Source organism: Ruditapes philippinarum, unplaced genomic scaffold (genome assembly GCF_026571515.1).
Source record: "Ruditapes philippinarum isolate M1 unplaced genomic scaffold, ASM2657151v2 ctg667_1_1_1_1, whole genome shotgun sequence".
Taxonomy (NCBI): Eukaryota; Metazoa; Mollusca; class Bivalvia; order Venerida; family Veneridae; genus Ruditapes; species Ruditapes philippinarum.
The window spans coordinates 456,462-472,470 of NW_026859933.1; the positions used below are offsets into that span (position 1 = coordinate 456,462).

Genomic DNA, 16,009 nt, shown 5'->3' on the forward strand with positions numbered 1-16,009 from the left:
AAAAAATCTGCCAATCTTTGATGTTTACTATCATGTAGCCCTGGCTGTTTGATTCGAATCATCAAAGAAAGTGCCGAAACTTACATGAATTACACACATTTTAAGTGTTCATAAGTGAAAAAAGAAATGTGAAAAAAATGTTTTTAAAAAATGCACATGTTTGATTAATACTAAAGGAGAAAGTTATTTTGTCGGATAATTTTCGTATCAATTTCAATAAAAGCTGTGATAATTAACATATAATTCGTAAGTGCATTTCTTTATTTGCTTATTTTATTTCTGCAGATTTTTCAATGTCTAAAAATAAGGGGTCGATGGGTCGGTAAGCCGAAATATATAGAGGATATTCAAGTTTTTTCTATAAATACATGATTTATTTTCATCGAGTGGTATGAAAATAAATATTTCATGAGTGGTGTAGCCACGAGTGAAATATGGTAATTTTCATGCCACAAGATGAAAATAAATCATGTATTTATAGAAAAAACTTGAATTTTCTGTTTATTATATTCATTTTTCTCTTTTTTGCGATAAAATTTCAAAGACTTTCCCTTAAATTTTGTGTACTGGCAGAATTTAAAAGAAGTAGTCCCGTAAGACACCAGTGAAATTACGGAAAATATGTTTCACTGCAGTGAAAAATAAATTTTTACAGTGAAAATACGGAAAATGAAAATACGCATTTTATTTCTTCAATATTTCTCAATATTTCATTTATAAGTATATAATAAATATAAATATAATAACCTAATTGAATATTTAAATTTGGACATAAAAAATGTAACATCGTTGCCGATGACAGTCGCACGGGACTTAGAATATCCATCTTGAATCTTACAAAACTTAAATTTGATTAACAACATGTGTCATAATTGACTTGTAATTATTACAGTAATTATTGATTTTTTTGTGGTCTGCAGAGATTATGATGTGTATTGTCAAGGTACAATATACAATATGGTGTCAACACCATGTCTACGATTATCTCAACGCATGTAATTATCACATTTTCTCAATATTTTAAAATATTTTATACGAACATCCGGATCAGAAAATCGGCTCCGGACACCGAATCGTTATCCGAACGTTCGGATATCCGGACTCCGAATGACATCCCTAGTAATAAGCCTTTGCTGATGGTCAAGAGCAATGCCAACATACACACATGTTCAGTGTGACCAGAATCTATATTGTTGGTAGCTCAAAAAATTTCTATTTTCATACTGAAATCCCTTAAACTATGAATGGACTGCCCTACATTCAAAGGACACATCCATTGCACAAAGTCAGCAGCTTAAAGAATTATATTATTGCTGACTTTCAATACTTCTGATTTATATATACACTTAGAAAATATCAACTGATGAAATAGTATTGGATGTTCTATGGTAAAAGAAATGCTAAAACTTACTGGGAAAAGAGCAGATCGGAAAAGGACAATTTCTTTAGATGCTGTAGAGAATGCCGGGCTCAAGCTGGGGTATGGGAACAAAAATTCCCGTGCATTTGTAGAGAAGGATGCAAGCTTTATAAGACCATCATAAAATACATCATGCTGAAGTAGTTCAATCTCCACCTCCTCTCCTGATAACCAGAGAAAACATACAATAAATTATCTCAAATATCAAGTTATATCCAAATATGATTGCATAAAAAAGTAAGACATCATCATTTGTCCTGCTTGACATTTTTAATGGACAAAGCATTTAATCATATCATTATCAGTGATTTAAAACTTAAAAGTGAAACAATGAAATATTGCTTTAATATATATTGACCCAGATATAATTTACATTCAATGATAAAAACAATGATAAACTGAACATTTTTGTTAATCATAATTAAAATTGAAAGATCATAGCAACCTTCCAGAGCTCTCGCCACATCTAGGGAGTCTACAGCTGAGAAGAATTTCTGCAAATAAAAACAAGAGAACATTGTATAACAAATCTTAAAATAAGGCTTCTTACAATGATTCATTTCAAAATAATAGTAACAACTAGAACTCCGCGAGTCGGATGTGTCTCCTTGTGAACAATGTAGTTTAGGGGAAATGGCCAGGACAAAAATGAAATATGAAAAATAACAAAGGGCAATAACTAAACAAGAGCCCGGTTTGAGCCGGGTGATGCTCCCCGAATAGGGTTTGGACAGAGGAAAGTACACCTCTTGTAGTTTCAGAGTTATGTCTGTGGAAAAAGTTCAAAGTGCAATAATTCCAAAATAAGGCAAGGCAGAGTTACAGTTCTTTGCACTGCACTTCTAATCAATGTGATCTATCAACCTACAAAGTTTCTTGATGATATCTTTTATGATTTCCGAGTTATGTCCTGGACAATTCAAAAAGTAAAAATAAACTAGAAATGTGTCCATAGGACACGGATGCCCCCACACGCCACTGTTCTGTCAATCTTATGACTCTAGGTCAAATATTTTTTGGACTACATGTGCCACAAGTTGAAAACTAACAAGAGCTGTCGGTAGGACAGCACGCTCGACTATTCTAAGTGCTTGATAGTAAAAGAGCCTTGATAATGTTAAATTTTTTAAGTTCACAAAAGGGCTAATTTTTTTTTATAAATTCATGTTATAGGCCTTAGAGAGAGTCTAATTATACAGAATTGGCTTGACTATTCGGAAGGTAATGTCACGAGGGTGTTTTATTGAGTATAATAATACTAATTACCTATGAATACATAAATTTGACAGAAAAGGTACAAAGGCTTGTTATTAAGATGTTTTATCAAGTCAATAACTGCTTTATTATTATGAATGCATAAAATTGTCCCAAAAAAGGCACAAACCCTTCAGTAGTTATTGAGATAACAGCTTACAAGCAAAACTTTACCGTGAATTTCTAAGTTGAAAAAGGGGAGAAAAATCAGCCTAAATGCAAGATAGAATTATGGATCTTTGTCAGTGACCTACAATTATGACCCTTAATGCATAAGTGAAGTTTTAAATAAATATCTTTAATAGTTATTGAGATATGTAAAACTTGCATGTAAACATAAACCAAGAGACTAAGTAGAAAAGGGGATATGAATCAGCCTTAATGCAAGATAGAGTTATGGAACTTGGTCAGTGACATACAATTATGACCCTCCAATTATGACCCTAAGTGCATGTGTAAAGTTTCAAGTAAATATATTTGAAGACCTTTAACCTTTAACCAAAATTTCTAAGTTTCAAAGGGGCAAATAATTCTGCAAATATTGCAGGCAGAGTTATGCAATTTTGCAAACTGATGTACATTGTTACTATAAAAAAGTATTTTAAATTTCAATTGAATATCTCAAGCAATAATTGAGATATTTGACTTTACAAAAAACTTTAACCAAAATTTCTAAGTTAAAAAGGGGCATAATTCTGTCAATATTGTAGGCAGAGTTATCCAACTTGTCAATCTGATGTAGCTTGTTACTATAAATAAGTATTGTAAGTTTCAAATGAATATCTCAAGTAATAATTGAGATATTTGACTTTACAAAAAACTTTAACCAAAATTTCTAAGTTAAAAAGGGGCATAATTCTGTCAATATTGTAGGCAGAGTTATCCAACTTGTCAATCTGATGTACCTTGTTACTATAAATAAGTATTGTAAGTTTCAATTGAATATCTCAAGTAATAATTGAGATATTTGACTTTACAAAAAACTTTAACCAACGCAGATGCGGACGCTGACGCCGACGCCGACGCCGGGGCGACTACAATAGCTCTCATATTCTTCGAATAGTCGAGCTAAAAATCAACAAAGGGCCATAATTCTGTTAAATTTGGTCGCAGCAAAAATTCCTACCTTTACTACCATCTACACATTAAGGTTGTTAATCCCTGGAAGTTTAAGCAAAATCTGCCATCCGGTTTAAGAGGAGTTGCGTTCACAAAATTTCTACATAGTATATAATGAAAAAAACAACAAAGGGCCATAATTCTGTTAAATTTGGTTGCAGCGAAAATTCCTTCCTTTACTGCCATCTACACATAAAGGTTGTTCATCCTTGGAAGTTTAAGCAAAATCTGCCATCCGGTTTAAGAGGAGTTGCATTCACAAAATTTCTATATAGTATATAGTGAAAAAATCAACAAAGGGCCATAATTCTGTAAAATTTGGTCGCAGCGAAAATTCCTTCCTTTACTACCATCTTCACCTTAAGGTTGTTCATCCCTGTGAGTTTAAGCAAAATCTGCCATGCGGTTTAAGAGGAGTTGCGTTCACAAAATTTCTACATAGTATATAGTGAAAAAATCAACAAAGGGCCATAATTCTGTTAAATTTGGTCGCAGCAAAAACAATAACTCCAGAATAAGGCAAGGTAGAGTTATGATTCTTGTGCACTGCACATCTACCCATTGAGATTTATCTACCTACAAAGTTTCATGTTGATATCTCTTATAGTTTTAGAGTTATGCCCCGGACAAGATTTTTCTATAAGGGGAGATAATTCAAAAACCGGGCAAAATAGAGTTATGGTTCTTTGACACTGCACTCCCCCTCGATGCCCTCTACCACTGTATGAAGTTTCAACAAATTATCTCCAAGGGTTTTCAAGTTATGCTCCGGACAAGACAACGGACGGACAGACGGACAGACGGACAAGGCGCCGACTATATGCTCCCCCGAAATTTTTGGGGGAGCATAAAAAATAATAAGTGAAGAGCAGCAGTTTCTGTACACTGCACTTCTTATCAATAAGATCTATCATTCTATGATGTTTCAAGTCCATAGCTTTAATACTTGAGGAGAAATGACCAGGACAAAAATAAAGTAAGAAAATCAACAAAGGGCATTAACTCAAAAATAAGAAATGCAGGGTATCAGTTCTTATGCACTGCACTTCTTTTTAATGAGATCTATCATCCTTTGAAGTTTCAAGTCCATAACTTTTATACTTTCAGAGAAATGGCGTGGACAAAAATCAAGTATGAAAATTAACAAAGGGCCATAACTCAAAAAATAAAAAATGCAGAGTACCAGTTCTTGTGCACTGCACTTCTTCTTAATGAGACCTATCATCCTATGAAGTTTCAAGTCCATGGCTTTTATACATTAGGAGAAATGGCCCGGACAAAAATAAAGTATGAAAATTAACAAAGGGCAATAACTCAAAAATTAGGAAGTGCAGAGTACTGGTTCTTGTGCACTGCACTTCTTAATAATGAGATCTATCATCCTATGAAGTTTCAAGTCCATAGCTTTTTTAGTTGAAGAGAAATGGCCTGGACAAAATTAAAGTATGAAAATTAACAAAGGGCAATAACTCAAAAAATAAGAACTGCAGAGTACCGGTCCTTGTGCACTGCACTTCGGCTTATTGAAAGAAGAATGCATACCAGGTTTGAAGTCAATCAGACTTATAGTGACTGAGTTATGCTCCGGACAAGCTTTAGGGGACGCCGACGACGACGCCGACAACAACGACGCCGACACAGACGCCGCCGCCGACACCGCCGACAAAAGTAATCCCTATATGTCACCTTTTCAAGGCGACACAAAAATGCTAGAAATGTGTCTGTAAGACATAACAAGAACTGTCGGAGGACAGTAACGCTCGACTATTCGAAAAGTTGTCACAAGTGTGTTTCATTGAGTATAATAATGCTTACCTATATGAATACATAAAATTGTCCGAAAAGGTACAAAGGCTTGTTATTAAGATATTTTATCGAGTAAATAACTGCTTTATTATTACAAAATGCATAAAATTGTTCAAATAAAGGCACAAACCCTTCAGTAGTTATGGAGATATTTGCTTAACCAAGAATTTCTAAGTAGAAAAAGGGGCATAATTATGCAAAAAAGCAAATCAGAGTTATTGGACTTGTGCCAATCATGTTAGATAATCACAGAGAACAAGTGTTTGAAGTTTCAAGCCATTCCCTTCAGTTGTTATGGAGATACCAGCTTGCACGCAAAAAATTAACCAAGAATTTCTAAGTCGAAAAAGGGGCATAATTATGCAAAAAAGCAAATCAGAGTTATGGGACTTGTGCCAATCATGTTAGATAATCCATTCCTTTCAGTAGTTATGGAGATACCAGCTTGCACACAAAAACTTAACCACAGGGACGCCGATTCCGACGCCGACAAATGGGTGACTGCATAATAGCTCGATTATTCTGCAAATAGTCGAGCTAAATAACAATGATATGTGCTATAATCATGGCTCATATTTATTATCTATAACATTATCAACTTTCAACATAGAACAACAAAATACTAAGCTGACTTTTCAACCTTAAAGTTTAGCAATGTAATTTCTAGTTACAATAAGTAGTGATACAGTATTTTCTTTTCAGTTACTAAACACAAGCAGTGGTATTTACAATTTCAACTTTTGATTATAAAGATTACCTTTTCAAACCTGAATGATTGGTATAAACTGAGAGGGAAGACTGGTGGAACTCTACATGTCCTCCTGTAATCTCCAAATGCTCTTATACTGATAAATATATCCTTACTGCTGGCCAACCACACACCTGGGGCTGACACCTACAAGCATAAAATATAACACAAAACATAAATAAACAGTGTTACTCCTGACAAAATACAGACCTGGGACTGGAATCTTAAATAATAAAATATAACAAAATTAATCCCCAACTGCTGGTCAATAACAAACCTGGGACTAATTACTTCAAAGACAAAATATATAAAAAAATTAATGTCACTCAGCAGCTGGCAAACCACACACCAAGGGCTGATACATTCAATTCTTTATATACTAGTAACTAACAAAATCTTTTACTGAGTGAGGTACCAGATTGAGTGGTTTTAATTACCTCGTTATGAAATTTACTAATCAAAGAAAGGTGTGACACCAGTGCATACTTATAGCATTTTATACTTCCAAATTGCACAGAATATTCATGTTTAAATTCATATCAATATTAGAATATTCAATCTACTTAATACATTTGTTTAAAATTTTGTGCATTTAAAAATATGTTTATGTGTAGTTAATAATGTTTCAAACTTTTTTTATACATTATATCATGTACCACCAAAACATTACTTGGTGATGAAAATGTATATGTTTTTGGCAATAAATTATTTGACTTGACTTGACTTGTATATACAGTATTCAAAGATAATTAAATGTCAACCAAACCAATAATCAATAAAAACTATCCTCTATAAAACATTGCTAAATATTATATTCACGGTAGGGAATCACGTGACTTTTACGGTTACGCGTACAGACAATATGGCGGCCTAAAAACCTCGCTTCACATGTGTTTTTAAGGTAATTCTTTATTATATCCCTTTTACTTACATACGAGACCTGTTGCAGCCTACGCAGAATAAAGAATTGTTGCCGCCTATAACTTAGTTTCCACTCCTGTGCTCATAGATTTTACAAACACTCAAAAATTCAACAGAAATTTTCAATGTGAACAATTATATTTCGGGTAACATTCACGCAAAATTTGTATTTTTTATGAATTTGATTAAACTACGTCGAGTTAGCAATGAGAAAATGTTCATAGAATTTCTTTATTTGAAAATGTAAATATTAGGCATGTTAAATGTTGACTGGTCATTTTCTATTCCAAAACATGAGAGAAAAATGATTTGGGTAACTCCCACGCATACTTTTATTGTTGATAACCCCCACGCAATATTTTATGGGCAGGCAATGTTTATGCAGGTTATAGCCTAGATATTGATTGAACAAAATCATGATTGATGCATTTAGCCTTAAACGTTCAAAGAATTTTGAATAATATTAAAAATACCGCCAAAAGGTCCTGGATAGAATAAAGCCCCTATGGATAGCAAATCGCAGAAATTAAAATAAAAGTCTCAAATATAAGAAGGAGGTCGATTTCAGTATAAGCACAATTACAGTTGTCATTTTTCATAGTTTGCAGATATGGGCGGTTCCAGTTCGGGTATTGTTTGTGGATAATGTTGGGCAACATTTGTCTTAATGACCACAAACTGGCTACTCGGCACAGGACTTTGTAAATGTTGTGACAAATCGAAACGTGACAGGTATGGCATTTTATGTTATTCGTTATATTAAGATTTTAAAGACATTCAAGTCATTTTATCACTTAGTCTTTTATGAAACCAACTTTTTTCAAATTAGTGTCTGTATTAAACATTATTATGTTGTGTGTGTGTTTTTTTTTTTAATCTAAAGCATAAAAGAAAACAACCTAAAGTATATTAGAATGGGTCTTTTATTTTACAAACTAGGTAATAAAATCTAGAGGACTTATGTTTGAATGTCATCTTAATATCAGCAGTAAAACCCGTAACGTTTCCGATTTGCTGGGCTATAAAATGTTTTACCACAACATTTATAAGGTCCTGTGCCGTGTAGACTGTTCATGTGGTCAATATTTGAGACCTATCCTCGAATGAAATGTTTCCCACATTTATCACAAACAATATCCGAGATGGAACCTTCCATATCTGCAAAATATGAAAAATGACAACTGTAATTTTACTAATAAAAACAGAAATACAAAACCTCCTTCTAATATTTTAGACTTTTGTATCAAAACGCGACCTAATTGAATGTTTTGGGTTTGGTAGGCCTTACGCGAAGTTATTGATGTCCTTGGCAATTTATGATTTTACAAGCCATGCCTTTTGGAATTTATTTATCATATTATTGTAACCTATAAGCAGATGAAGTGTTGTTCGCCCCATATAATTTACGCCCCAAGACGATTCGTCAATTTAGCTGTATTAATTTTATATCTTAGTGATAGTAAAATTAAATGTGAATTAGTTTGAAAAATACATTAAATCCATTGCATTTTCAAAATAAATATTGATTAAACTGTTTGTGGTTAAATAATAAAGTTGAGTGTTAAATTTTAAGTTTAATTGCTGTGAATATATAGGGAATAATAAGTTTATTTTATATTCTAGATCCTGGTCCTGGCTGAAATTTAAAGTATTACAGCTGTAGCTTCTATACCATAAATTTAACATGGAAAGGACTGTTCTTGGGAAAATGCTGACGTAACTGATGGGAGCAGTTTTTCTTACCAATCATAGGTCAGACTTAACCCTTTCCCCCATGAGCATATTGTGAAAAATGGCCATTTTCACTGAAAAGCCTCCTCTTACAAGTTCAAACTGCTATGAAACTATGAAAAATGCTTCAATACTAATCAAACTTGGCACAAATGTTGACTGGACCATTGCTTTTGTAACGACATGCTCAGTCTTAAATTTCCTGTTACCATGGCAACGAGGGGTAAATGGCTAACAAAAAATGATGAGAAACTTTTGAATCACCCAAAATCTAGTTTTTACATGTTAACATGTCGTCTTTTACCTAAATTTGGTGAATAATTGTTGTTTTGTAACATTTATAATTTTTTAAGTTAACCCTTTCACCCATGAGCATATTGTGAAAAATGGCCATTTTCACTGAAAAGCCTCCTCTTTAAAGTTAAATTTCCTGTTACCATGGCAACGAGGGGACATCTCAAAATTGCCAAAAATCACTATTTTGCCTCGATTTTTTCCATCAAAATTTACTTCAAAGTGCTGCAACTTCTTAAGGGATTGAGATAGAGTCAAAGGCTTTTCAGCGTTGGTTACACCTTACCTTATGATCGACCTGGGGTCATTTAAAGCCTCTCACATGTCAAAAATTTTCTTTGTGATGAGGGGGACTCCGCCCCCTTCAAATCCCCCAAAAAGAAGGGGGCACATCCCCCTTCTGGCAACCCCCTGAAGTATCTTTTGGACAGGGGGCGGCGCCGAAAAAGTGCTCACTTTTTTTTAACAACATTTCTCAAACGAAAACATGTGTTTAGGGAAAAATAGGACATTTTCTCACTATTTCAGGCCTAAAAAAAGGGGGGGTCGAAAGTGCGTTGTTTCGCGTATATATGAGGTTAAGGGTTAAATAGCTTCTTTTTAAAAAGTTTTTGTTGTTTTTGTACATAATTTACTGTCAATATGAAACTTCAGCTGTATCTTAATTTCTATATGCTGTTTTATTATGTAAATCTTAGAAGATAAGCATTTTAAGATAAAACAAATCACTAAGTTGATTTATTATATATAATTTGAGATTGACCAAGTCAATTTTAACATGTAACTTCTTATTTTATTTGCAGAAGCAGTAGAAGTATTCAAACACCATCATGACACACTTTAGACATACCAAGAGAGCTCTAGAAGAAGAACTAGTGGTAGATTGGAACAGATTGTAGCTTAATTGTTAAACTAAAAGGACTTCTTAAATCGTTTGAATTTTAGCTACACTTGAACTGTAGTTTTTAAATAAAATAGCTGAAGTATTTAATAGTGTCTTGATTTTTTTTGTTAAACTCTGTTACGTACAGTACTTTGCTTTATATTTATATTAAAGTATGTTGAAATGACATTGAAACTTCAACGTTGTGCCAACGTTGAACTTCAACGTTTTTTAAAACTTTTCAAATTCGAACATAAATCTAACGTTATGTCAAGTGATCCTACTTCAAACTTTGTACACCGTTGAATGTGCCTGCTGGGTTACTTCTATCAAGGACACCTATTTGCGGTATTTTTAATATTATTCAAAAATTCTATGAAAGTTTGATGCAAAATGCATCAATCATGATTTTTTTTCAAATCAATATCTAGGCTATAACCTGCATAGATATTGCCTGCACATAAAATATTGCGTGGGAGTTATCAACAATAAAAGTATGCGTGGGAGTTACCAAAATCATTTTTCTCTCGTGTAATGGAATAGAAAATGACCTGTCAACATTTAACATGCCTAATTATTACATTTTCAAATAAAGAAATTCTATGAACATTTTCTCTTTGGCTAACTCGACGTAGTTTAATCAAATTTCATAAAAAAATACAAATTTTGCGTGAATGTTACCGAAATATAATTGTTTTTTACATTGAAAATTTCTGTTGAATTTTTGAGTGTTTGTAAAAGCTATGAGCACAGGGGTGGAAAATAAGGTTATAGGCGGCAACAATTCTTTATTCTGCGTAGGGCTGCAGAACAGGTCTCGTATGTAAGTAAAAGGGATATAATAAAGAATTACCTGAAAAACACATGTGAAGCGAGGTTTTTAGGCCGCCATATTGTCTGTACGCGTAACCGTAAAAGTCACGTGATTCCCTACCGTGATATTATGTAACAGATAAATGCATCATGTAAGACACATAACAAGGTCTGTATCAAAAGCTTAAGGGGGGATTTTATTAATGATTAAATTTTCACATAACTAAGACAGCTGATCAGTTGTAAATTCTATTATTTATTTCACAACACAATTTGTGTCCTTGAGAAGTCATAATTAAAAGGCCACCGTTACTTGTACTTTTAATTTAATTTCAAATACTAACATTGAATGAAATACTATTTGGTCATATTATACTTTATTTCACAATATTGATATAACCTAAATAGAGAAATGATATTAACATGGTACATATTATTCTTTTATATTGAGTAAACATGTTTTAATCCCTACACCAATTTATCACAATTCATTTCACATTGAAAGGAGCATTCAATGTTCATTTAAAATTAATTTTCATACTGTATTACTTGATCCATGGCAAATTCAATATTTTACATTTTAAATATGCTTTATATTAGGTTAGTAAAACTAGGGCTTTAAAGTCAATGGAAGATAATTCTGTACTGTATCCATTGGATACAAGATCAATATTTGTTTGTTATTGGGTTAGTTGATAAAGATATATTTATGGTTACAGACTGTGACATAAAGTACTGTTTGGTTTAAACTGATATTGCATTTAATAAGGAATTTCCCTCTCATTTTAGGAAAGGCACCAGTCTATTCTTAATGGGAAGATAGCATTGATCACTATAGTATATAGTGATTTCTTACAGCAATACAGACTCATCTTCATTAATAATAATGTAATAGACAATTATTCAACACTACACTCACTGTCTAGAGAACAATTTCTTTATTTTTTAACTTGTTTTAGCTGTCAAAGTTTCTGATAAAATATCATCTTACACATGGTATTATACTCAAAATTTCATTTACAATATTAGTATTTCTTTACAAATGACATCACAGCCTCCCATGTCAGGAAAATAAAAAAGACCTGCTGTGTGTCAGTTAGAAATATGCCTTGCAATTTTGGCACCAAAAATGTACAGACAGGTGAAAGGTAAAAACTTTGTACATTTTCTCTGCTAATTATCCTAACACTCACCTAGACTTGGGGCAGATGACACAACTGACTAAAATGATGCATAGATGTTTATATGAAGATATAAAAGTGTTTTTTTTTAAATTCCCTATTTTTAAGACTGACCATTTCCTGCACTTCAACATGGTTAGGGAAAATTGTTACAATCAACAGGTGCATTACTGATGCATCAGACAGACAATCTGAAATTTTAAATTTGCACCAAATTCTTAAAACATCAAGTCCCCTGGACAATATAGTGACATTTAAAAGCACTTTAAGAATGCTAGGTGTAATAGGAAAGCAATGTGCAGGCTTTCTAGTAAGAATGTTTAATAAGTTTTCCACTCTCTCAGTTTTTAGACAATGTCTTGTCTTTGTTGTTATCAAATTGTATCCATATATCAGCAAAAAAAATATGAATATATAAAATATGAGACTAATAACCAACAATTTACAGTTGGTTGAAGCATTTTTTTATTGTCATCATCACCAATGTCTCAGTATTTCTTTAAGTGCTTTTGATACATTTACTTTTCTTTTTTTAGTTTTACTCTACTGGTTGATTTTATATTACACTACAAAAATTGTTTATGGCAAAAAATAACTTGTGCTTCTTCAATGTCCTGAATAAGAGACCCGAAACATGATCTTTAACACCAGGACAATAGATAAAGTCAACACTTAGATTTTCAAGTCAAATATAAAATGAGGTCCCATTAAAAAGTTTGAAAAGATCATCATAGTCTGATCTGCTCTAGGTAACCATGTGTATGTCTATCGGAAAAAAAGGTAAAACCATGTGTCATGGTTATCTGTGTTGGAGTTATTTCTCCCAACAATTGAGTTTTGAAAAGTACATAGATTACTTAACCTGTTCTGGAACAGGTATTAGCAAATTTAGTTTTAAAATAGGAAGACTTCATTAGCAAGAGTTTGAGTCACAATGATATATCATATTCAGCATGGCCTAGTAGACAATAATACTTAATATATATATTTTCACATGGGCTTTCTCACCTAAAAATATGAAGAAGAGGTAAGGCTTTTGCAAAGACAAGAATTTTTTTCTTATAATTGTGGACTTTAAGGATTAAAAATTTCCTAGTGGTATAGATTTCTGGAATTTACATCTTGCAAATATCATGACAACATAAACAATACATAATGTCAATAATAATTGTCAGTAGTAATAAGGGTCCGAATATCTGTCACAGAAGAGTATAAAGTTATGTTTAAAATGGACAATTAGCCATTCATTTGGTAAAAATAGCTGAAACATTTGCCCATTTCTGTATACATGATAACCTAATTTTTAGCAGCAATATTCAGGATATTTTAGGACTTAATGGAGTCAATGAATGTCTGAATGCAGATTCAATTTATGCTGGCCATTTGTTAATTACAATTTTTGACACCTTCGCTCAGCAAACCATATAAGTTCATACAAGACACCTTCGCTCAGCAAACCATATAAGTTCATACAATTAATCTTTTATCTAAATTATTGCACATAATATTTCGTTGGGAGGGGGCACATACTAGATTTACCAATCAAAGGATTAGTGTCACCATTTCCTATATATGCTATATTGTCATGGGATGATCGTTATCAGCATTGTAGAATGAATACATGTAGTTAATATTAACTTGACAGTCATCTGATTTCCAGGTCATTATGGCATGTACATATTTAAAATTCCTGTCAAATTTGGCTGAAATTTATTAATTAAAAAAACTCCTTTTCAGTCTTCGCCAATCACAACCATCTTTTGTAAAACTGTCATGGCCGAGCTAAAAATAAATTAAGGACCTAATCTCAATTCAAGTATTTCTGGAAATTTATTGTTAAGTGTAGCCCATGAAGCTGTTATCACATGACTTTTACACATGATATTTAAGATTCAGGTAACAGCTTTAAGAATATTTTTGTTTATAATGCTCTTTGCATATTTGTTCATGGTGTTATTACACAACTTACAAATGTAAACACTGGTAAAAGCAATTTATATGAAACGACATAAATATTTAACATATAATATATTATATATCTTTTCCTATGTATTGTTTCCATATGACTTGACAGCAGCAGATATGTCTGTCAGGACAAAGTCAAGTCAAATCTTTTTAAGACAAAGTAAAGTCAAATCTTTTTAACTTTCTTGCGATTTTTGACAAACAGACATGCCCTGCAAGAGGTTCAACATTAACTGAAGTTAACCTATAGCTCTTCAGCGCTTCTTATGTAAAATTCTTCCAAGTATATTTTCCAATAACCGTAAATTATACCATACCCAGACTATGGTATAATTTTCAGTTTTGAAGATCGAAGGAGTAAGTGTTTCTGGGCGGAGCTATAGGTTAAAACAGATACACCATTGGTGCGTTGACGATTTCTGGGTTTGCGTAAATTATACCATAATCACGTGACCTTTCTTATGCAACCTCACTCCACTTCGTCTCGTGAGGTTAAGGCATAAGAAAGGTCACGTGATTATGGTATAATTTACGCAAACCCAGAAATCCTCAACGCAGCAATGGTATATCTATTACATACAGTCCAACCGCGTTTATTCGAAGTGCCTGGGACTGAATATTTACTTCGAATAATCGATGGGTTCGAATAATCGAAATCAGAATATTGTGATAGACGAAAACTACTCCACTTTGACCAATCATAGCAAAACTACCGTTTACAACACACTTACTTCCTGTAATCAATTGAGAAAAATAAATATTAAAGAAAATATGCGTAACAATTATTGTATTGACATTGAAGACATAATTACTTGCATGCTGATCAACATTCCTGTAAAGTTTCATGACTCTAGGTCAAATACTTTTTGAGTTATATGCGACACAAGTTGAAAATTGCAAAATTTTACTAAGTCAAGGGCAATAACTCTGAAAATACTAAAAATATCCAGACGAAAATACTTAGGTGCACAACTACACACGCTGATCAACATTCCTGTAAAGTTTCATAACTCTAGGTCAAATACTTTTTGAGTTACGTGCGACACAAAAGTGAATGGACGGACGGACGGAAGGACGGATGGACAAGGGTAAATCTAAATGCCCGCCACTAACGTGGGGGCACAAAAAATAGAAGAAATATCACGTAATAGTGTTATGTTCTTAATTAATTAGGTGTAATTCGGACTAATTCCCTAGCATTGAGTACACCGGTCATTTGAGAGACCGGTGTGTATACAATGATTCCCTAGAGGTAAATCCGTAACGTACCGGGAAACGGTATTTAGCTAGGTTTTCGAATAGGTCAATTAACCAATCATGTACTGTTTACAGGTCACATGCTCCTCCATGTACCGAAAACAGGTCACGTGCTCCTCCATGCCTCAAAAATTAAACGCAGTGACATAAAGTACTGTTGGGTTTAAACTGATATTGCATTTAATAAGGAATTTTCTTTTCATTTTAAAAGGCACCAGTCTATTCTTAATGGGAAGATAGCATTGATCACTATAGTATATAGTGATTTCTTACAGCAATACAGACTCATCTTTATTAATAATAATGTAATACTAATAGACAATTATTCAACACTACACTCACTGTCTAGAAAACAATTTCTTGCATTTTATTCGACATAATGTATCGTTTCGTTTCGCACAAAGCCTTGATAATGGCCGTGTGGTCACTAGGGTATTTACTGCTAAACTCTGGTATTTTTTATTAGGATTAAGGCTCTCATGTAGCGTTACAATTAATGAAAAAAAATGTTTTGGATGTTTTGACAAATTCACATTTACGTTATGTATGAAAATTAATTGCTGTCATCTTCAAGCAATAACAGTATCAAAATCGGACACGGTGCATAGCGTTTCATT

General features: G+C 32.9%; 1 protein-coding gene and 1 long non-coding RNA gene across 4 annotated transcripts in view; one reads left to right on the forward strand and one right to left on the reverse strand.

Annotated features, from left to right (window-relative positions):
* Positions 1–16,009, reverse strand: part of LOC132758332 (spermatogenesis-associated protein 6-like) — a 34,660-nt gene that overhangs the window by 17,324 nt on the left and 1,327 nt on the right. For all 3 annotated transcript variants that reach the window (XR_009629562.1, XM_060749921.1, XM_060749922.1), the window contains exons 2-4: positions 6,357–6,494; positions 1,866–1,914; positions 1,412–1,584 (exon numbers count right to left, since the gene is read on the reverse strand). Coding sequence is in view for 2 of the 3 variants with exons in the window: in XM_060749921.1 (XP_060605904.1) it covers positions 1,412–1,584; positions 1,866–1,914; positions 6,357–6,494 (360 nt within the window). In the remaining variant the exon portion in view is untranslated. The remainder of the gene's footprint in view (positions 1–1,411; positions 1,585–1,865; positions 1,915–6,356; positions 6,495–16,009) is intronic.
* Positions 7,944–10,366, forward strand: LOC132758346 (uncharacterized). The gene is made up of 3 exons (XR_009629563.1): positions 7,944–8,000; positions 8,892–9,020; positions 10,097–10,366. It is a non-coding gene; the product is annotated as an uncharacterized LOC132758346 (long non-coding RNA).